This window comes from Corvus moneduloides, chromosome 1 (assembly GCF_009650955.1).
Source record: "Corvus moneduloides isolate bCorMon1 chromosome 1, bCorMon1.pri, whole genome shotgun sequence".
Classification (NCBI taxonomy): domain Eukaryota; kingdom Metazoa; phylum Chordata; class Aves; order Passeriformes; family Corvidae; genus Corvus; species Corvus moneduloides.
Genome location: NC_045476.1, coordinates 109,115,464 through 109,138,697, shown reverse-complemented (window position 1 = coordinate 109,138,697; position 23,234 = coordinate 109,115,464). Strand labels below are relative to the sequence as shown.

Here is a 23,234-nt window from a genome sequence, read left to right as displayed (position 1 = left end):
TTCCAAGCTCACCCTCCCTGAAGCAACACGACATTTCTGCCTTGTGGACTCTGATTTTCTGCACTCCCACTTTTCAGCTCTTCAAATACCAGAGTTCTTCAAGTACCTCACTCTTGAACCAAATAAGAGCTTCTGATGAATTCTTCTTTTGATGATGCAAAACTCTCTGACCCATCTTTATGAATACACTTTCCAATTCTGAGCACTAAATCCTTCCTTCATCCACAATTTTTCACTATTATTGTGATTGAAGAAAAAATCCAAGCAGAGATTTAGCATTTTTAAGAAACCCCTTTGCAATAATTTAATGATAGATTTAATTTCTGTTTGCATTAGCACATCCTTAGGGCTGAAATCCATGAAGACTGCCAAATCTACACAGATACTTTGATTTCGTTCTGTAGCTTACAGAAAAGGATAAATTGGGAAGCTCTTCAAAATAAAACAATTTTATTATATTCCCATAAACATGCACAATCACAGTATATTCTGCAAGTGTGAAAGAGATGGGTTTGAAACTTAGTTGAAGTTATGCAGATCACAGTTTATTTAGAAACATATAAACAAAAAAAATCAAGGTCACAAAGTACAACATTTCTGAGCACTTGTCATATTGAGATCCCATTACTGAATCTACAACATTATCAAACTGTGGTACCACTTTAAATGCTACAGTAAGTATAAAAAATATGTGGACACTCTACTTGGCATTAAATTACCCAGTAGTTACAAATGTGCTGTAAAAGGTAGTCCATATATTACACTTATTTGTTTCAAGCACTTTTCATACTCATTGTTCAGTTTCACAGATTCCTGTACAGCGTGCTTTAGATCTTCTACCTCTTCAAAAAAACCCTAGAAAAACCCCAAAATATTCAACTTAAACTTTCTTTCAAAGACATTCTCAGTAAGAGCTAGTCAGGAGTTCAGTTACTCCAGAGTTCAAAGACATTTTTTATATTTTTATGTGTGTATGGCTGAGTTATGCAAACATAGCTATGGTGAGATACCGCAATCAACTACAACTTTAGGTAATAATTTAATAATTTCTGCCCTGAACAGACAAGCAGAGTTCAAGTTATGTTAAGAGACTGGAATACAGACTAATAATAGGAAAGATTAATTAAAAAAAGGAAAACATATGGATTTACCAGACAGCTACAAAATGACAGTCCAATATGACAAGGGAATAATGTCCCATTCTGATCCTTTGCAAGTGAAGTCAAAAATTGTTGGGAAATACATGGACAGAAGAGTATAATCACCCAAGACTTTGTTTCACCAAACCTTGAATGTTCTAGCTACCAGAGTAACAATGTATCTACCTATAACTATCTATATTTGACATTCTCCTCCCTATTCTTCCAGCATGTTTTTTAAATGAACAGCTGCATACATCTTATATAACATACAGTGACTTAAAACTACCAAAAAAAAGGGCCACTGATAAAAAGCCACAACCTCAGGTTTATGTATCTCTCTCCTGCAAGATGAAATTCTCAGCAACAAATTGTCCCTGATTCCCAAACACAGGGATCTAGAACTCACCCTGGCTCAATGTTCTACAAGTTTCACATCCAATGAACTATCACCCTCTTTTACTGTTACCCCTGAAATTAATACCATAACATTATTTAGTTTGAGAGAAAGGACTGCAAGGTAAGAAAATAGATTCTAAACAGAAAGCAAAAAACAAACATACAAACAACAACAACAAAAAAACCACCAATGAAAAGACTTGAGGAACAAGCAAAAATCAGTTTAAACAATTTGTTGCTGAAAATAAAACTTCATGTCAGTATACTAAACTGAGTCTTCTATAGTTAGGTAAGATCTCATCATCTTGTTACATAACTTTAAGAATTACCAAATGTTCACATTTTCACTTTTTACACCTATCGATCTAACAAAAAAATTCAAAGCCTCTGCCCTCCCTAAACTTGGAGTTTTGTCAGAGGCATAGCTTTGACATGCTTAAGTTCAAGGGAAAACAGTCTTCCTTAGCTGAGCAGCCTTTTAGGACATGAATGTTTTGAGGAGCCATTCATTTCCATCTCTCTCAGAATGCTACACACGGATTTTTTATGTATTTTACTTGATAACAACATATGTTCAGCCTAAAGACGTTTCAGTTCAGGCGGAAAAGTTAGTTTTTCAAAAATCACCTACTGTTAAGCTTGTCTTAAAATAAATTACCTTGTCTAATCCAGCTAACTCATTTTTTAGTGCTCTCTTTTCTGCAGACAACTTTCCATTTTCTTTCTTCAGCTTTTTAATCTCCTTCAACAATAGCTCTATATTCAAATGAAAAAAATGTAGAGTTCAACCATCACAGTCAACATCCCCCTCATATGAATCATATTACAGCTAAAGAGCTGCCTACCTTTTGTGATATTAGAAAATGATGGTTCAGCATCTTAAAGTACCTTTTTCATACAGTGATTTATTCTTAAGAACTGACCCAGCATATTCCCAGGTACTATTAAAGGTAACAGGATCTCCCAACTGGATAATCTGAATCTGCCAGATTCTTAGAATGTAGGATTATTTTACTTTACAATACACAAAACACACATCACATGCCTTGATTACATTTTTCTGATTTACAGGAGGGTCACATCAGCCCTTGCTGACAGCACATTTCCTGAAAATTATGCCTACATTAGATGATCTCATCCATCTCTTTCTATGCTTTGAAGTGGAAGATTACACCTGAAATTCCAGATTTACTTATGAGGAAGGATGTGCTGAAACCAGCACCGTCCAGGTTCGTCCAATGTTTTAAACCTAAAAAGAGGTTCTTTTTGGTCTCAGTGCCTGAAAACCAAAGAATGGGGCAGCAAACATTATTACTGAGAGATCCGCGTAGATACATCTTACTAGAATAAATACCAGCCCTAAATGCAGCCACGCACTCCCACCCGTGATTACACCAACGGACCAGTTTCAGAAAAAAAGAAAACAGCAAACATTTTATCACAAACAAAAAAATGCAAGGCTGAATTCTAGATTACAAAATGCCATTTTTACGTAACAGGTTTTCAAAAATGAAAAAGACATTTTAGGTACTGCTGGTTGAAGAAGAAGAAATAGCCTGGAGTGGCCTCTAGATCAGAAATGAAAGGCATTCTCTCTGCTAGGCATACTGGAAGGAACATCATCAAATACAACTATACCATTACCTAAATATCTACTGCAACAGGATTCCTTCTTTTCAGAAATGTCCCTGTGAGAAGTTACTCCTCCCTCTGGGGTTTGACTTCTTTTTCCAGAAACAGCACTAGTTTTCCAAGAAACCTTTTTGCGTTCCAGTTGCTCAATTCTTTGCCTCTGCTCTTGAAGATTATGCTCTAGCTCATTAATTTTAATCTGTCAAAACAATTTTTTTTAAATGCATAGAAAAAACACAGTTCAACTGAATACAACTGGAAACACACCCTGAATGCAAACCCAGAGCTTTCGATTGCTGACTTAAAAACTACATTCACCCAAAGGGTCTGAAAGGAGAAAAAACAAAGGACAAATGAGGAATTTAGACTGGTCGGCTGCAATGCTCGATCTGTGCCACAAGAGGCAATACCCACTTGAACTGCTCCTGGCCACACAACCCTACTCTCACTCCAGTTATGATGCCAGACTCCTTGTACAGCAAGCCCATAGACCTTGCTACCCAACAGGAAACTCTTTGCCTTCATTTGGTTTGCTTACTGCTGGATTTCTGAGAAAAATCAGCTCATGACACGTGCAGAAAAATACCAGGGCTGGTGCAAGACAGGTCACAAGGTGCATATACAATTGGAAGGACAGGTAGGTGGATGAGTAAAGAAAAAAGCAAGGAAAGGGGAGACAGCTTTCTGCTTCAGACATGCCAGTGACAGAGTTCACTTTTAAAGGGAACTACAGGCTACTCTCCATTATCTCTGTCACGGGAAACCAAGTAGGTATAAAAAGAGAAGCATGGTCTCATTTCACAAAGGTAGAATTACTTTCCAGTCTCCCTACAAGCTTATGTTTGGCTGTTTGATACCAGCTCCTACAAATTCTACTTACAGTGAGATTTTTAATTGCTTCGCTTTGCTCCTTGTTTGTTTTGGTTTCTTTAACATAACGTTTCTGTAGCTCATTATACATCTGAAGGAGTCTAAAACAGAAGAAATGCATAAATTGCTGTAAACATGAAAGACATCCGTTATGGTAGAAGCGTTAGAGATGCCCCACAGAGATCACTTGGGGTGTAGCTGTGCTGCAGAGACTTGTAACAGAAATACTCAAGATGGCAGTGAATGAAACGTGACTGTCAACACAGAAAGAGAAAGCACCAGAAAATAACAGCAAAGCAAGTTAAAAGAATGGTTTGTATGGATGGCAAAGAATCCTTTTTACTCAGCCAGACTGAGGACCCTGCTGTTTTTGCCCAACACACAAGGCCACGCTCCAATTAAACCTCAGTGCAAATCAGTCTTTGAGGGAAGACCCACACACCAGCAACAGGAGGCTGCCAGTGACTTTGCAGCATGTCACAAGCATCATTCCTCTCCCCATCAGCACAACACGAAGAGAAAAAGAACACTCCTAAAGGATTTTTAAAAGTTTCTCCAGAAACTAGTTTCTTACCACCAATCAAGAACCCATGATGAGGACATATGAGGCAGTTCCCAGCTCTCTGTGTTGTACAAAACATCTCATTGCTTCCAAGTGTGTGGGTGTGAGGATATGAGTGAATGAAATCAATGTGAAAATGAGTGGGTAAAATAAACGTCAAATAAACAGATTAGGGCTGTTATCTGTCCCTCTGATATTATCTTGCATCAAGTTCTGCTGTACTAATTTCCTACCATATTTCACAGTATTCAGCCAACATATATGAGGCCCACAATTTAACTGATGGACATGAGCAAACATTTTTCCTATTTTTTCAGGAATTCTCACAAGAGCTGCCATTCATAATAAGTCATGACTGCACACCACAAGCAGGAGATGAGCAACACTGTAGCACAGCACAGCTTTGTAAAAGAACATATACACAGATGCTCGAAAAAAAAGCTTGGTCAGGTTATCTATGTGCAATCTAATACAAGGCAGGTACAGCATTCAGTTCAAAGACTAACGTGGACTTCTTCTACGTGAGCACCTAACTAGGAACTCAATTCCAGCCCAGAGTCAGTCAGCCAGCCTGCTTATGTAGCTATGTACCTTGCAAAGAGAGTCTGGTACGCTGTAAAGGTATTAAAAAAAAAAAAAAAAGAAGATGGGTCTTCAACAGCCACCTAAAGGAAACACTAAAAACAGGGCACTTGGCCAAAGAGCAACAGAGATCTGTGTAAGATCCACAACCCATTTATGTAAGTGGACAAAAAGCAGCCTTTGAAAGGATGGAGCAGCCTGTTTATTTTACAACCAAGTCATAGGCAGATGGAGCAATATTTTATGCAGCTTGCCTAGCTGTTAAAATGTTTCAGTATATTTCTTTCTTAAAGACAAGCTTTTGCATCAGAAAAGCAGTTACAAGAGTTTAATTCTACCATTAATTGGCAAACCACCATAAGTAGTAGTTCAACTCTAAAATTAATTAGACTGAAAAGTAGAACTGCTTCTCTAGCTTATTTAAAAAACAGTATCAGCCTATAAATTTTATATGCACATAACACTGAGCAATATAAAATGAGCTGAGAAAGGTTCCACAAAACAGAAGATGAAACTACAAAATTCTAGGTTAAAAAATCTACAAAAAACATCATATGTGTGCACAAACACATGAAGGAGGTTCCTGGCTCACTAAATTTTTCTCAATGAACTACTTGAGAAAGAAATCAATTTTTTTCTTTGTTCAGCACTATTTTCAAGTTTAATCCAAGATTTTGTAGTTATTTTAAAATGTGAATGATTTCCCATTGTTTCAAAGGCTGAAAGCCACTTGCATAACAGCCAAAAAAAATCAACTGACTTAACTATGAACATTTTCTACACTAAAGAGAAGAATAATTCCATGAAGAAGCAGCTTCCAAGAACTCACCTGACACTGTCACTCTCTAGAACCAGATCCTTGCTGTCTCCGCCTTTATGCCATAAACAGGTTTCTGTTTGAACCTGAACACTTAATTGAAACAAACACAACAGCTTCATAAAATCAGATTTCACAAATTTAATTGGATCAAACAAAGCAACTGAAAAAGGCCAAGTTATTTTTCAGTTTGATTTTATGGTAGAGGTTTCCAGGCAGGATCATAAACACACCAAAACTTAAACCCTGGAAGGTTTTTGCAAACCGGTATGTAAATCCTGGCAGGACACTCTCCAAACCACTAGAACTACAGTTTTTCAGGTCCTAAGGTCTCCGTTTCTAAACCTTTTTAGCAGCATTGATGCTATTCAACTTACCTTTATCTTACCATCTTTTGGTAGAAAAATAATGTAAAAGTCTTTGCAACAGAGAGAGCATATTGGCTAAGCAGGAGTACTACTTTTTGCTATTAAAACTGTTCTTTCACTACAATAAATTCTGCATGAGATGCCCCAGACATCCTTTGTTCCTTTACAGGCCTCCAGCACTTTCCACCCTACCACCCTGTTCAAAGACAGTTCCTTAGATTATACAGATCAGATAATGCCTAGTTCATCTTAAGGACATGAAAATAGAAGTCCTGAAATGCTGCACTTCTTTTGATGCAAAAGAGAAATGTTTGACAATTCTTACTCTCTGCTTGTGCCACAGACAGGCGTTAACCGCTGCAGATGCAGTTGTTCTTGGATCTGACACAGATTCTTTTCTAGCTCCTTATTTTTTATGTGTAGTTTTTTCACCTTCTTGACTAACTGCTCATTTTCATCACTGAGCTGAAAAGGAAGAGAATTGAAAAACGAAAAATCAAGGAACAATTTCAAATCAAATAGTAACTAAGCTGACAGCACTTCATATTAAAACTCTCTCCCAAAAGCTTTACTACATTTATCTTAAGCCATAGAAGCATTTGAAGGAAAATGGCAGGAAAAACAACTGGCTTCAAATTTCATTAACATTTGACTACAACAAAGCTTCTCTAACTTTTTTTTTTTTTTAAAGGTGTCTAATGTAACTTCATAATTCATTAAGGAACATAATGAATTATGGCAACTGGTTTTGCATTTAAAATTAATCACAGAGGGACAAAGCATCTAAGTTTTCAGTTATACTCCTAAACTACAAACATCAGCTCTGCAACCAAGCTGGTGTTTATTTTTGATTTAACCTCACCAGAGACAAAAAGACAGCCACAGTAGCTGAACTTCTTGCGTGCATGTCTGCTGGACCTTGCCTAGCAGTATGCAGTCATATATATTTGACATATATATATAAATGTCTTGGGGTGACTTTACGATGTGTATCCCCTATCACTGCTCTACGCCCAGAAATTAATTTTGTGCCTTTCTGTGCCTTTAAACCAGCACAATAACATATATGATATTTATAGTAATATATGAAGCAATATAGAACTATATCTATGTAGCAACATACAAGGCAATATACATTATATAATACCTATAATTATATATTTAGTTATATGTATAACATATACGCACTAGATAGTGTATGTATATATGTAGCATACATATGTGTGTGTATGTATGCGTGTATATATATATATGTATGTACATATCTAAAACTACTATCTAATATACACGTATATATATACACACAAAAAAAAATATATATAAATATATATATATATACAAAACTGTATTGCTACAGGGTGTGAGTATACCCGACGCTCTGGGCCAGCAGAAGGAAGGCCGGCATCGAGCCCCGCGTTGCGCTCTCAACCTGAGCTCGGCCCCCAAAGCAAACCCGGCCCAGCCGAGCCCCCCGCGCCCTCCCGGGCGCTCCTGCACCGGGACTCCCGGGAGCCGGGGCCGTACTCACTTGGAGGCACCTGTGTACGACGGGCAGGGCCATGGCGAGCGCCGGGAGCTCCGGGGCAGCGGGCGGGACAGGCCGGGACGGGCCCGGGATAGGCCGGGACGGGCCCGGGATAGGCTGGAACGGGCCCGGGATAGGCTGGAACGGGCCCGGGACAGGCCGGGACGGGCCCGGGATAGGCTGGAACGGGCCCGGGACAGGCCGGGACGGGCCCCGGGATAGGCCGGGACGGGCCCGGGATAGGCTGGAACGGGCCCGGGACAGGCCGGGACGGGCCCCGGGATAGGCCGGGACGGGCCCGGGATAGGCTGGAACGGGCCCGGGACAGGCCGGGACGGGCCCCGGGATAGGCCGGGACGGGCCCGGGACAGGCCGCGAGCAGGGACGTCACAGCCGAGCGACCGCCGCGCGCCCCGGGTGCGCCCCGCCGCCGCCGCCGCCCTGCGCCCCGGGAGCGCAGCCTTTCCCTGCCCCGAGCGTCCGCCTCCGCAGCCGGCGAAACAACAGCCCAGTGCCTTCTAAATTGTCATTAGTTTTATTCGCAGGCTCGCTTGGTGTGTGATTCTCAGGGTGTCCTGCGCAGGGCCAGGTGTTGGACTCGATGATCCTGCTGGGTCTCTTCCATCTCAGCGTACTCTGTGATTCTGTGACTTTCTGTGACTAACAGGTACCAGCTGGGGGCATTGAGAAGTCTGCCAGCCGTAGATTGCACGGGTACACCAGCACACGCCAAGTGAGGGATCTCTGCAAAAGCAGGTTCTGCATCTCCCCCATCACAGAGATACAGGCGGGCCCAGACATCCCCCTGGCAGCCGATAACAGCGTGCCTGATAATGCTGCTGCCCAGTGGGGAGCGGCAGCTGTGTCCTTAGTGTTGGTGGTACTTGCTATTGCTACTACTTGCTGAGCTTTGCCTTTTGTGTATAAGTATCTAAAGGGAGGGTGCCAAGAGGATGGAGCCAGGCTCTTCTCAGTGGTGCCAAGCAATAGGACAAGTGGCAACAGGCAGAAACCGATTCACAGGAAGCTCCACCTGGATATGAGGAAGAACTTCTTTACTGTAGGGTGACCACAGACTGGAGCAGGTTGCCCAGAGAGATGTGGAGTCTCCCTCACGGGAGATACTCAAGAACCATCTGGACACAACCCTGTGCCATGTGCTCTGGGATGACCCTGCTTGAGCAGGGAGGTTGGGCCAGATCACCCACTGTGGTCCCTTCCAGCCTAACCCAGTCTGTGATTCTGTGATTTGGTTTTATCATTTTTCTGGTATTTTTGGCAGGCCTGGCTGCAGGGCACACAGGCAGAACAAAAGCTTTTCACCCTCAGGACTGGACCTTACAGACACCTACCAACAGCAAGCACTCACCAGCCACAGGAAGACCAGCTATCACAGCAAGACTGACCCAAAGCAGTGATCATTGCCTGCTGGTCTTCCAAGCCTCTGTTATTGCCAGTTTAAAACCTTTCCTGTTCCTCTCTCATTTGCTAGGTCTCAAATCTAGGTCTTCTCTTGTTCTCTGCATCTCCTGTCTTTGTATAAAATCTTGCCTCACTCATTTCTTAAAGCACATCGTATTTCCATCATTTTTTCCTTTTTCTTTTTTATTTTTGTGTCAAATGTTGCTAGATGCCACCTGCCCCTCCATCTTCACCATGTAGCCCACCCGATTGCAGTGCCTTGCAAATTTTGCACTCCTACCAGACCAGGTTGCTCAGAGCCCCACCCAACCTGACCTTGAACACTGGCCAGGCCTGAGGTATCCACAGCCTCCCTGGACAACCTGTTCCAGTGCCTCACCACCCTCACGGTAAAGAATTTCTTCCTAATATCCAGCCTAAATTTCCCCTTTCAATTTGTACCCATTACTCCTTGTCCTATCACCACAGCTCTTAACCAAGAGTCCCTCTCCAGCTTCCCTGTAGGCCCCTGGATACTGGAAGGTTGCTGTGAGGTCTGAACAGCCCCAGCTTTCTCAGCCTGTTGTGCCTGGGAAAAGGGTGTGGAGATGACAGGAGCTCACCACTGCCTCCTTGTGAGTCCACAGCTGACCAAAAGCATGGCAGGAGACGGGTCAGGTTAGGCTGCAAGTGGGAACTGTAACTGCAATCAGATTAAGGGAAGTGTCACACACCTCTGGCTCCAGGGCACAACCTGGCATCTCTCCTCCTCCACTCTCAACCCCGTCACCCATCCAGTCAACTTCTTGAACTTCACACAGGGGTCACAGTGAAAGGTGAAAGCCTTGTCTATATTCAGCTCAGCCTTCGCTGTGCTGAGCTGAATGGACACAAGATCCCAGCTCTGAGGCTGGCAGCAACCTGAGAGTCCATGTGAGGGAAGGATATGCCCGTGGTATTACCTGCTGCCAGGAATCCTGCCTGTGAAGTCTTCTGTAGTGGTTCCATAGAAGCAGCCACCCAACACTGCTAATTGCTGGAGCCTGTGACAAGTCACCTTGACTCCAAATTCCCTGGCACCAAAATTGCTACTTCAGTCAGCTAACATGGAGTGAATTGGCAACAGACAGTTCATACTGTGGAAACCACGAGGTCACTTCTTGGTAAAAGGACAGCTGGATGTAACTAGCTACAGTAGCAGCAAGGAAAAAATAAAACTGGGAGGGACAGTACCAGCCAGCAGGGCAATGGTGCTGTAGAGAAAGGTAAGTCCCATTTTCAGATGAGGTAGCAATACCCTGAGATGCAATTACTCAGTTTTATTCTGGCTTATCCAACACAAACAAGGTCTCAGGTGAGGTCCTGAGTGCACCTGGCCTATCTCCTGGCACATTTCCTGCATCCCTTTCGCCAGTACCCCCACCCAGTTCAGGTAGTCTATTTCTGAGGTGGGCTGTTGGACGGTATCAGGCTGTGGGGCAGGGTCTCTAGTGTCTGGGGCTGTGTCAGGCTGTGGGGCAGGATCTCTAGTGTCTGGGGCCGTGGCAGGTTCTGGGGCAGGATGAGGCTCTGGGGTAGGATCTCTAGTGTCTGGGGCCATGTCAGGTTCTGGGGCCTCAAGGAGGAGATAAAGGAAATGAGGAAGGAAATGAGAGAGGAGATGAGAGAGGAGATGAGGGAGGAGATGAGGAGGGTCAGTGTGGCACCAGTGCGAGTCACAGGCCCCCAAGTCAGAGCCCATCGTCCCCCTGCTAGAGAGAGAGGGTACACCCCACGAGCTGAGCTGTGGTTTTTCCTGTGTGAGCATGGGGAAGACATGAGAAGGTGGGATGGGAAACCCACCTCTGCCCTGGCAGCGCGGGTGCGTGAACTCAGGGAGGGAGGCACTAACCGAGGGGGTTCCGCTAAGGTGAAGGTAGCCTCAGCCTCCCGTGACCGAGCTGCCAGGTATTACAGAAGGGAGGATGATATGTCGGATCCCCTTGAAGGTACCTCGAGCATGTACGCCCAGGGAAAGAATGATAACCAGGGCTAGAGGGGCCCTGCCTCTAGCCAGGAAGAGGCACGGGAGAACCGGGTTTTCTGGACGGTGTGGATTTGATGGCCTGGCACATCAGAGCCACAAAAATATGATGCATTGGTTGATACTGGGGCACAGTGTACTTTAATGCCATTGGGACATGTGGGGGCAGAACCTGTATCCATCGCTGGGGTGACCGGGGGATCACAGCAGTTGACCCTTTTGGAAGCTGAGGTGAGCCTGACTGGGAAGGAGTGGCAAAAGCATCCGATTGTGACCGGCCCAGAGGCCCCGTGTATTCTGGGCATAGACTTCCTCCGGAATGGCTACTACAAAGACCCAAAAGGACTCAGGTGGGCATTTGGGATTGCTGCTGTGGAGGCAGAGGGCATTAGGCAATTGAACACCCTGCCTGGACTATCTGAGAATCCTTCTGCAGTTGGGCTCCTGAAAGTGGAAGAGCAACGAGTGCCAATTGCCACCTCGACAGTGCACCGCCGGCAGTATCAGACAAATCAAGATGCTGTGATCCCCATCCACAAGATGATCCGCGAGATGGAGAGTCAAGGGGTGGTCAGCAAGACCCACTCACCCTTCAACAGCCCCATCTGGCCTGTGCGCAAGTCTGATGAGGAATGGAGATTGACTGTGGACTATCGTGCCCTGAATAAAGTGACTCCACCATTGAGCGCTGCCGTGCCGGACATGTTGGAGCTCCAATACGAGCTGGAGTCCAAAGCAGCAAAGTGGTACGCCACTATTGACATTGCCAATGCATTCTTCTCCATTCCTCTGGCAGCAGAGTGCAGGCCTCAGTTTGCCTTCACCTGGAGGGGCGTGCAGTACACCTGGAACCAACTGCCCCAGGGGTGGAAGCACAGTCCCACCATCTGCCATGGACTGATCCAGGCTGCACTGGAAAAGGGTGAGGCTCCAGAACATCTGCAGTACATTGATGACATCATTGTGTGGGGGAACACCGCAACAGAAGTGTTTGAGAAAGGAAAGAGAATAATCCAAATTCTCCTACAAGCTGGTTTCGCCATCAAGAAGAGCAAAATCAAGGGACCTGCCCGAGAGATCCAGTTCCTGGGAGTAAAGTGGCAAGATGGACGGCGTCAGATTCCCACTGAGGTCATCAATAAGATCACTGCGATGTCTCCACCGACCAACAAGAAGGAAACACAAGCTTTCCTAGGCGCCATAGGTTTCTGGAGAATGCACATTCCTGAGTACAGCCAGATCGTGAGCCCTCTCTACCTGGTTACCCGCAAGAGGAACAATTTCCACTGGGGCCCTGAACAGCAGCAAGCCTTCGCCCAGATCAAACAGGAAATCGCTCACGCTGTAGCCCTTGGCCCAGTCAGGACAGGACCAGAGGTGAAGAACGTGCTCTACTCTGCAGCCAGGAACAATGGTCTGTCCTGGAGCCTCTGGCAGAAGGTGCCTGGTGAGACTCGGAGTCAACCACTGGGATTCTGGAGCCGAAGCTATAGAGGATCTGAAGCCAACTACACTCCCACAGAGAAGGAAATCTTGGCAGCTTATGAAGGAGTCCAAGCTGCCTCAGAAGTAATCGGCACAGAGGCACAACTCCTCCTGACACCCCGACTACCGGTGCTGGGGTGGATGTTCAGAGGAAAGGTTCCCTCCATGCATCACGCCACCGACGCTACTTGGAGCAAATGGATCGCCCTCATCACGCAGCGCGCCCGAATTGGAAACCCAAGTCGCCCTGGGATCTTGGAAATAATTACGAACTGGCCGGAAGGTGAGACTTTTGGGTTATCTTCTGAAGAAGAAGAGGAGCAGGTGACGCATGCCGAAGAAGCCCCACCATATAACGAGCTACCAGAGAGTGAAAGACAATACGCCCTCTTCACTGATGGTTCCTGCCGAATTGTAGGCGCTAGCCAGAAATAGAAAGCCGCTGTATGGAGCCCCACATGACAAGTTGCACAGGCTACTGAAGGAGAAGGTGGATCGAGCCAATTTGCTGAGCTCAAAGCTGTTCAATTAGCTCTGGACATAGCTGAAAGAGAGAAGTGGCCAAAGCTCTACCTCTACACTGATTCATGGATGGTAGCCAATGCTCTGTGGGGTTGGCTGGAAAGGTGGAATAAGGCAAACTGGCAGCGCAGAGGAAAACCAATCTGGGCTGCTGAGGAGTGGAAAGACATTGCCACTCGGGTAGAGAAGCTATCCGTGAAGGTCCGTCATGTAGATGCTCACATTCCCAAGAGCCGGGCTAACGAAGAACATCGTAACAACAAAGAGGTAGATCAGGCTGCAAAAATAGAGGTGTCCCAGATAGACTTGGATTGGCAACATAAAGGAGAGTTGTTCCTAGCTCGATGGGCCCATGATGCCTCAGGCCATCAGGGCAGAGATGCCACCTATAAGTGGGCACGAGACCGAGGGGTGGATCTAACCATGGACAGTATCTCCCAGGTTATCCATGATTGTGAGACATGCGCTGCGATCAAGCAGGCCAAGCGGGTGAAGCCTCTGTGGTATGGTGGGCGATGGTCCAAATACAGGTATGGGGAGGCCTGGCAGATTGATTACATCACACTGCCTCAAACCCGCCAAGGCAAGCGCTATGTGCTCACAATGGTAGAAGCCACCACTGGGTGGCTGGAGACCTATCCTGTGCCTCATGCTACTGCCCGGAACACCATCCTGGGCCTGGAAAAGCAAGTCCTTTGGAGGCATGGCACCCCTGAGAGAATCGAGTCTGACAATGGGACTCATTTCAAGAACAGCCTTATAAACACCTGGGCTAGAGAACATGGCATTGAGTGGGTGTACCACATCCCTTACCATGCACCAGCAGCTGGGAAGGTTGAGCGGTGTAATGGACTGCTTAAAACCACCTTGAAGGCACTGGGTGGGGGGACTTTCAAAAACTGGGAGATGCATTTAGCAAGAGCCACCTGGTTAGTTAACACCCGAGGCTCCACCAGCCGAGCAGGCCCTGCCCAATCCGAATCCCTACAAACAACAGATGGGGATAAGGTTCCAGTGGTGCACATGAGAGGTATGCTTGGAAAAACTGTTTAAGTTAAGTCTGCCTTGAGCAAAGACAAACCCATCCGTGGGGTTGTTTTTGCTCAGGGACCAGGTTGCACTTGGTGGGTGATGCAAAAGGATGGAGAGACCCGATGCTTACCTCAAGGGGACCTTGTTTTAGGGTGAACTACCCATGGCTCTGCACTTGTATCAGTATCAGCATGTATATATGTATATAATTCCAGTGATGCATGTATTTATATGGTTCAAAGGGTTAAGTTTCATGTAACATGTTAGTATGGGAAAAAATTCGGGGTGGATAATGTTGGGGTTTTAAGAGGCCTAGTTTTTTTTCCTGTTAAAGGAATTTTCCCCCATTCTGTTACTAAGACGATAAACTGCTGGGTGCTTGAGAGCAAACAAAAGACCTGGCTAGCCTTTTGTTTCACCTGGGTGTGGGGTCAGTTCGCTCTCGTGTTCGGAGAGAGAAGCTGCAGAGAAAGGAGCTGCTGGTTCTTCTTCGGCCGTTTTTTTTTCTTTTCTGCTGGAAACAACGCCAGGATCCAAAAGCTGTTTTCCCTGCCCTGCTGGAGGCTGGGCTGTGGCCGCCCTGCCCTGCTGCTGCTTCGAGCTTTCACTGTGCTGTAGCCGTGCTTGCCCTGCCTCCCCGACCTCCGGGGGGTTCCCCGTTTGGATACGTCTCGTCTGTCCTCTGGGATCTGTGCTCGTCCCCGCCGTTCCAGCCTGCCGCTCCAGGCTGCTGTTCCCGAGAGTCCGGCCGGACACCGAAGCCAGCCGTGTGGGGTTTGTGAAGCCTTTGTTCCATCCCTTCCCGGGATCCCAGGGCACCGGTGCCGCGTGCTCCCCGAGCTCGCTCCGGAGCGCCCCCTGCAGCCGCGGGGGAACCATCGCACCTGCCCTGCTCACCGGGAGCCGCCAGCGCCCCTGCCGGCTGCGAGCGGAACTGCACCCGAGGGGAAAGGGCCCGACAGCCGAGAAGGCTGGCACTGGGTTTGTGATTGTTCGCTGTTACTGCCAGAGTTATTGTTGTTTGTTTGACTGGTTTTATATATATATATATATATATATATAGTAAGGAACTGTTATTCCTATTTCCCACATCTTTGCCTAAAGGCCCTTGATTTCAAAATTATAATAAGTCGAAGGAAAAAGGGTTATATCTGCCACTTCAAGGGAGGCTTCTGCCTTCCTTAGCAGACACCTGTCTTTCAAAACCAAGACATAGAGAAAGGTAAGTCCCATTTTCAGATGAAGTAGCAATACCCTGAGATGCAATTACTCAGTTTTATTCTGGCTTATCCAACACAAACAAGGTCTCAGGTGAGGTCCTGAGGAGTCTGTAAAACAGGAATAAAAATTACATATAGAAGAAAATACAGCGTATCAGGAGGTGTTGAAATCAGAATCATTTTAACTGACTTTATCTTTGGTTATTGTAAGGGACAGTAGTAATTGTTTCCCATGTCCTCCAGAGGAGAATGAGCAGAAATAAAGTTACTGTCTAACAGAGTAGACATCTCTCATCCCTTCAACTGGATGAGAGGGAAAATTTCTTGATATCAAAGAAAAATACATGTAGTTCTTCCTCACCATATATTTTAATAAACACATCAGAGAATGATCAGGCATGACTTTGAATACAGGTATACCTAATATACACAGCACAGTGGCACAGAGCAAGTAGACAACAAGTCCCTTCCAGGCCAACATTTCAATGAATCTATGTTACTGATTTAGAAGAAAATGCACTCTGATATATAATAGAGATTCTGATGTTTTGCAAAACTTTGTAAAATTACTTCAGAAATAATTTTTCCAGTGACAAAGAAGCTGTAGTGTAAGTGTGGTGGAGAGAGATCAGCACAGTGGAATCCAGCGTATCCTGCATACCAGTATCGCACTGTAGACAGTACCAGTAGGATAACAGTTGTTTCCTCAATATTGGGAATGTCATAATCACTTTATACCATACAAGGCAAGACCACTTGAACATCAAGGAATAATACTGTACAAAGTGTGTGCAAGGCTCAATAGGACTTACATTCCTATGGTACCCAGGTGTTTGCTTTTGGGTTGGGGTTGTTCGGGGTATTTTAAATACTGTGAGTGTAGCAGTAAAGCAAAAAGCCCAAATGGATTAATTCAGGACTTCTGCAGAAACTAGAGCATAGAAAAGGCAGCACCAGGCAGCACTCAAATAGCAACTTAGGTCAGAAGTAGCAGAGAAAACAAGCCCATGATGAGTCTTGTGCCACTTGAGAGGCTGAGGGAGCCAGGCCTGTTCAGCTTGGAGAAGAGACGACTGAGAGGAAACCCCATCAATGTGTATGAATATTTAAAGTGTGAGTCTCCAGGATGTTCTCTGTGATGCCAAGCAATAGGACAAGTGGCAAAAGGCAGAAACTGATGCACAGGAAGTTCCACCCAGATATGAAGAAGAACTTCTTTACTGTGCAGGTGACCGTGCACTGGAAGAGATTGCCTAGAGAGGCTGTGGGGTCTCCCTTGCTGGAGATATTCAAGCGCCATCAGGACACAATCCTTTGGTATGTGCTCTGGGATGACCCTGCTTGAGCAGGGAGGCTGGACCACATGACCCATTGTGGTCCCTTCCAACCTGACTCATTCTGTGATTCTCATGTGTAAAACCTGCAGACTCAGTTTCCCCAGCTCTTCTACCAACACAACCAGTTCTGGGCACACTGCTGCTCTCCTGCTTACCCAGGAGCTGACGAGGCAGCTAGGCACAGTTTTTAAGACCCAAATAGTTTCAAAACTCAGAAATTACTAGTAGAACACAAAAAACCTGGGAAATAGACCAACAGAGCTAAAAGGGAAACAAGAATTCCTGATTTCTGACCTAGAAAGTGGGCCCCATTCTTTCCCACTTTTCCGTGCCTGGCAGGGGAATTGAAGACAGACGGAGGAAGCAGACAACAGCCAAGTTTCTCACCTATGCTGCTAGACCTGCAAGGAGTTTGTATAAGATGCAGATTTTGTCAAACTAGCATTGATCCATCCAAATGACACCAAAAAAAACCGCTACTTGTATCTTGATCCTCTTGGGAAAAGCTACAGCTGAAGCTCTTGTTGGTTTAATCATGCACATTATGAGCAGACATTTTCAAAACGGCCATTGATTTTGAGAGGCTCCACTTCAAAATGAGCATCCATTCTTCCAAATTAAAGATACTCAATCAATTTTTAAAATTGGCCTAAGGCTGGTGGGTAGCACTGGCCATCAGATTTTGAAGCATCCAAAATCAAAACCTAATGTTAGCCTACGTGTATACAAAAAACCCCATCATTTATACAAATGATAAAAGACTGATGTGTACTTGATTAGGAAACATGATTCCAAAGATCCTAACAATACAAGCTTTTAAAAAAACTTCTCTGTGGCAGTGAATGTATGAAATGCCACTGGGATACTTTTCACTGTAAACAATTACAGCAGAAACATTTCCCTGCACTATTATTCAGCTCGTTTGTTGAACACATTCTTGTTTCCTTGCATTTTTGTTTTAATGTAGTTTGGTATGAACAAAGACACATTTCATGCTGGCTCACACAAATGAAATTGTCATTGATTCCAGCGGTGCTGAGCCTGCTACTTGCTGCCAAACAGCAGGAATGTGACCCATTGCACTCTTCTTCAGCTACATGTGCACCAAAATCATTGATTTGTCAGAAAACACATAAGCATGGGATTACCTGATGCAACCCTACAATAACTCCCAAGTGTAGCCTTTTTTCTACATGGACTAAAGGACAATATGTGTCCTTTCAACCCTCAGAGAGCTACCATCCTCATCTGATTTTTCAGGAATTAAAATTTTCCTATAAAAATCTTCATGCCTTTGTAAATCATATACAAATTTCACCTGCCCTAAATTAATCTCTTTTATTCCATCCATCAGCTGTGTCAGCAGTGACTTCTTCCTGAGTCCATTTCAGTCTGGAAGATGGCAAGACTTAACGTGATTTTTCTGCCCGGTATGTTCTGTGGTACAATCGGGGCTGCCAGTCTCACAGACAAATGCCAGTTGAAAAATCATGGAACAACCTTGAACAAAATGGCCAACATGGGAAAACAGCCCTTTCCACATCTTGTTTAGATCTTTGGTCACAGAGTAATAATCCCATTTGTGTTCAGGAACCTTCCCTGAAACAGGGAGAAGCAGTCTGGCTTTTCCAAGCCTCAGCACAGCCACTTTTGCTAAAAGCAAAAGTTCAGAGTTCAGTTCATGAACATTTCCTGCATATCAAGAGGAAAAGCACCAAGACATGGTCAGATTAAAGGTGACTGTTTGCAGAATTGGAAACAAAAAATATTTTCTCATAATAGATGAGAAAGTGAATCTTAAAGCTGACAAAATCTAACAGAGATAATACTTATTAATCCAAATCAGGCTGCAGGCATTCCTGTCACAGCACACTGACAGAAGTTCTGTATCTCCTTCAGTGACAGAAACATCAAGTTACATTGTTTTCAGTGGATAATGTTCAGTGTCTTCCGTGGATCAAAAAACAAGACTGGCGTGCATGTGGCAGAGACAGCCTGCTGCTTCTTCCTTCAAGGCCAGGGAAAAACACCTTTTTATTTTACACGTACAGGTGTGGTCTAGGGAAAAGAATAACAGCCTGGGACTGTATTACCTTGTCACAGAATGCTCTATAGAAAAGAAAAACATCTCTTGCTGTAGAATCAAAGGCACTTGCACCTCAGGAAAGTTCTTGCAGCCATACCTCCTGGAAGGGAAAATTTCCCACGATGACAGAGCCAGTCCGAAAACTCCAGAAAAAACTGAAGGATGCCATTTTACCAGTAGAGCTGTCTGTTGGACCTTGAAGTGAGAAAAAATTTCCTTGTTATAACCAACCCCCAGGGTAGATCTTAAGGGAGAGCCTTGTACTGCATGTTTGAGACAGTTTGTTAGTTTGTGGCAGGAGGGAAGATGTGGACCATGTCTAAGCAGTGATCCCTGGGCCTTCTGGACATAAAGAAGAAAGATGGTCAGAATATGGCTCTGCATGACAGAAAGGGAATACAAGAAATACCTCATACACCACTCAGAACAGTGTGTTAATCAAGCATTATGCCATAAACGACTCATTAGCAAGCATTGCAAAAAACTGTGCCAGTGTTAAGAATTCCTGATTGTCTCTGATGGAGCAGAAGTGGGATCACCACAGCTCTTCTGGGGAGTCCAGCAACAAGAGAGAGCATCTCCTTATGGTCTAACTTCCCTCCTTGTAGGCAAAAGGAAAATCTGGGCCAAACAGCCCCTTTTATCAGGTATAAAATCTCTCATTGCAACATTAAAATTACATTAAACTACAACACTGTAGCAGTTTACACAAACAAAAGGCTTCTCATCTGGGTTACCTCTTAAAGGCAGGCTCAAACTACATGCTTTGTGAGATTCCTGATAAAAGCTCTGGGGAAAAGGGCTAGAGACGGTAAACAACAATTTTATATGAGTAATCCAATATAATCCTATGCTGGGTAAAAAAGCCATCTGCATGGATTCCCACTGAAGTGCTTTAATAACAGTGCAGCGAGCCTCTGGCTGTCACGCTGAGGAAACGCTCTTTCGCACTCAGGCTAATAACTGTAAAAGATTTCTTCCTTTTTTTTTTCCCCCCCTCTATTTTTATCAAAGTTGTTATACACTTGTCCTCCCATTTTATTCCCTATTAGGAATCCATCCATCAAATCCATGAAGTGACAAAGATCCGTCAAGCCCGTGAAGCGACAAAGATCCTCACTGGAAAGCATCTGAGGATTCCACGTCAACGGACGGGTAGCTACAGCGAGGTCACCCTCTCTGCAAAACTACAACCTATTTTATGGCATCACTGCAGCCTGCAATTACTGTCGAAGGAGAGAATGGCAAGCTGTCTGCTGAGGCAGAATTAAAGCAATTCCAGCTGCAGCAGCTTCCCCCCGCGAGTGACCCTGGGGTTTGCTCCGAGCAGACCGCAGTGGGGACCCCTGCGTGGCGCACAGAGCGGCTGAGGACGGGAAGGGAAGGAGACTGCCACCCCCAGCTGAGCCACACCTAATCAATTAGGGCTTCACACCCCGGGAGAGCAGAAATCCATGACTAGGCTCCCTTTTCTCTTCTGGCGTCAGAGAGAACAGGTTTTCCTCTCCACTGAGCATTCATTGTCTCAGGGAGGGAAGTCCAACATCCACACAAATCTGGCTGGGGCTCAGGAAAATTGAGGCAGACAAAGCACCCAGGAAACACTTGTATTTCAGGTTCATCAGGATGGGCCTATTCCAAATGGACGAGATTAAACACGTGGCGTGTGTGTAGGTTACAAAAGGCATGTGAGAGGAACTGGCTAGCGTTTGGGGTTATGAAAGATCAGAGGTTATGAAAGACCTTGGCAGTTATGAAAGATGAACGGAGAGTCTGATCCAGCAAGGCAAAGAGCAGCCTCAACCTGCTCAGAGGTGAATGGATATTCAAAATCAGCCATCAGCTCACATGAGGAAGCTCACACTGCCTGGGCAGGTCTAGGCTAAGGAAGGTTTGAAAAAAACTTCAGAAAAGTAATAAATAAACAGTTGTCATGGACTAGGAGATTGATAAAGAGAAATATTACCGTTTATAGGCCTTACAGGCAGCTGTATGTTTTTGCAAAATATTTTGGAAGGTCTTAAAATACTAGCTGCAGTCACTGATTTTCTAAGAAGTGTTCTTTGCTGGCCTTCTAGTTCTGTTTTAAATCTACCTGCATGAGCCACATAGCTGCAATGAATCTGTAAAAACCGAGAATAAATATGTAAAATATCATTCAGATATTTTAGCCTCTCAGGTTCAGCCTGGTGACCCTATTATCAATATTTTACCACCAGAAAGAAGAGAAGGTTGGGGAAATTCTACTGTCCAAATGCTTGTTTTCCAGACATCACTTAGAAAGAGGACATACTCCTGCTTAGAAAAATATTGAGGAGGGCACTTCCCTGTGTTTGCAACAGTACTTCTCTGTGATGTGTGTGTAACTTTCTGTAGATACCTTCAGTGGGGATACTTGTGCATCCTGCCTACTACATTGTAATTCACACTGCCTGCTTCCAAAACATGCCTTAAACTGCCTTCCAAATGCCCCTGTGGCAGCCTACTAACAACAAATCTCCAGGCATTGAGGCAGACCCGAGGCATACAGGAAGAAACCATCTGCACTACATCAGAATAGGATCTAGCCTGTTTCAGCAATAGGTATAGACTTCTGTTGATGGTGAATTCAGTAACTAAAACTTTGAATTTCAAGGAAAAATACAGAAAACACTTTTGTCATGGCCTGAGATGCTTCCTAGAACGCAAAGCCAGGGTTAACTGTACATTTTCTTTTTTACCAAAATTGTCTATGCTACATCTCAGCAATGTCTATACTTCATCTCACCATGAAATACATTTACACATCTGGCCCTGCACAGAAACTCTCTGGAAGGTCCTGAAGCCACCGTGTGCTATGGCAGCAATAAAAAGTACAAATTTCCTATCAACCTAGAGGAAACTCAGATTAAGGAAGAATCCAGAGCAATTCTGTTCTACACTAGTCCAAATTATATTGCATGTTTGTAGGGTTATTGCACTTAAGGAAACTAATCTTACATAAGAACAAAGGAGATATGTGTTTGGAAGAAACAAGTGACGTAGAGCAATTAGTCAACAGAAAGACTGACAAACATTTGGTAAGAATTTATTCAACAAAATTTCATCATTTCATACTTGAACCAAACTTTCACACTTTGTGTAGTAGTTAATTCGCCTTCTCAGATTTTGTTACCATTTTTTTCCTGGTTCAAAATGGGGACTAAAAAATATTTCACTAAGTAGAGTGACAGCCTTGCTGTCTTTGTGGCATCCACTGCCAGGGTGGAGCTTAGAAATTTAAAGAATGAAGTTGAATTCTTGTGCTACAATCCATGAAGTTCAGTCCCTTGCTTTAGAAGGAAAAGGTCCAAGTGTTTTATTTTAAAAAGTGTATATTATTTTTGTGAACTACATGTGGCAAGTGTCCCTCTCATCCCAAAGTCATCTGCGTCCTAAAAGATAAACAATAAAAGAAAATAGATCTAGATTTAGGTATTAAATAGAATACCCAAGTCAATTTAATTTAGCCTGGTCTCTAGGAAATTTATTAATTTTGTGTTCAGAGATAGTAAGTGGTGGTGTTATGCAATTTTCTTCATGCAAACCTGTTTGCCACTAAAGCGGTTCTATTCTAGCCCTGAAAATGAAACTCTCAACCACAAAGCAGGTGCTGAAAGACAATAACAAATTTCATACACTCTCTGTACTTAATGCCCCTTTCAAAATCTGTGCTGATGGACTCAGTCCCTGGGCTCTCTTTTTTCCCATTCAATGCCAAGTGTGCATCAGAACAAGTCATTTGGAAAAGCCTCACTCTGACAGATAAAGTGTGTGTTCCCAACACTCACTCGGTGTTTTAAGCACAACAGTCTGGCTGCTCTATTGCATAAGCATGCATTCATCCTGGGCTGCCCTCCTTCTACGAGGCGGATCCAGAATCGCTTAGCTCTGTTCCCTACTCTGCCGGCATGGCAATTTGGCTTATACGGATTCTAGAACAGTGGGGTCTGAATTCTCCTCTTCTCATCCTTGACAAATCCAAAATGACACACGAAGACAAGGGGAAAATGGAAAGGGCTGTGTATTTCTTAGCACACACTTGAACTCCCAAGCACTAACAAGCTACTGAACTTTAAAACCTGAACTTGCCTTTCCTCTCCCGGGGCCGCTTTTCCCACACTTTTTCCCTTTCATTCCCGAGATGGCCGATGCCAGCCGCCAGCTTTTCCCCGAAAGCCCCGGTAACGCCGACAGCCGGGCTCCCGTTCCGCGG

The 23,234-nt window shown here is 44.5% G+C and overlaps 2 protein-coding genes and 2 long non-coding RNA genes across 6 annotated transcripts in view; 2 read left to right on the top strand and 2 right to left on the bottom strand.

The window, feature by feature from the left end:
• The window catches only part of MPPE1 (metallophosphoesterase 1), a 38,084-nt gene that overhangs the window by 14,390 nt on the left and 460 nt on the right, over positions 1-23,234 (bottom strand). The window contains exon 2 of one of the 2 annotated variants that reach the window (XM_032121671.1): positions 19,098-19,195. The exons of the other annotated variant lie outside the window; for it this stretch is intronic. The gene's annotated coding sequence lies outside the window, so the exon portion shown is untranslated. The remainder of the gene's footprint in view (positions 1-19,097; positions 19,196-23,234) is intronic. 2 annotated transcript variants of the gene reach the window in all.
• Positions 524-8,309, bottom strand: LOC116449819 (centrosomal protein of 290 kDa-like). Of its 2 annotated transcripts, none has more exons than XM_032121728.1 (7): positions 7,898-8,309; positions 6,695-6,834; positions 6,014-6,094; positions 4,051-4,141; positions 3,195-3,369; positions 2,197-2,294; positions 524-855 (listed from the first exon to the last, which is right to left on the bottom strand). In XM_032121728.1, the coding sequence occupies exons 1-7, from the start codon at positions 7,928-7,930 to the stop codon at positions 727-729; spliced, it is 747 nt and encodes a 248-aa protein (XP_031977619.1). In that variant the 5' UTR covers positions 7,931-8,309; the 3' UTR covers positions 524-726. The 2 variants fall into 2 exon arrangements, with proteins under 2 accessions (XP_031977619.1, XP_031977612.1); XM_032121721.1 differs by having other exon boundaries at positions 3,183-3,369; positions 7,898-8,308.
• On the top strand, positions 8,313-9,478 carry LOC116449851. Its single transcript, XR_004242568.1, has 2 exons — positions 8,313-8,561; positions 9,177-9,478. It is a non-coding gene; the product is annotated as an uncharacterized LOC116449851 (long non-coding RNA).
• On the top strand, positions 9,817-15,857 carry LOC116449855. Its single transcript, XR_004242569.1, has 2 exons — positions 9,817-10,649; positions 15,669-15,857. It is a non-coding gene; the product is annotated as an uncharacterized LOC116449855 (long non-coding RNA).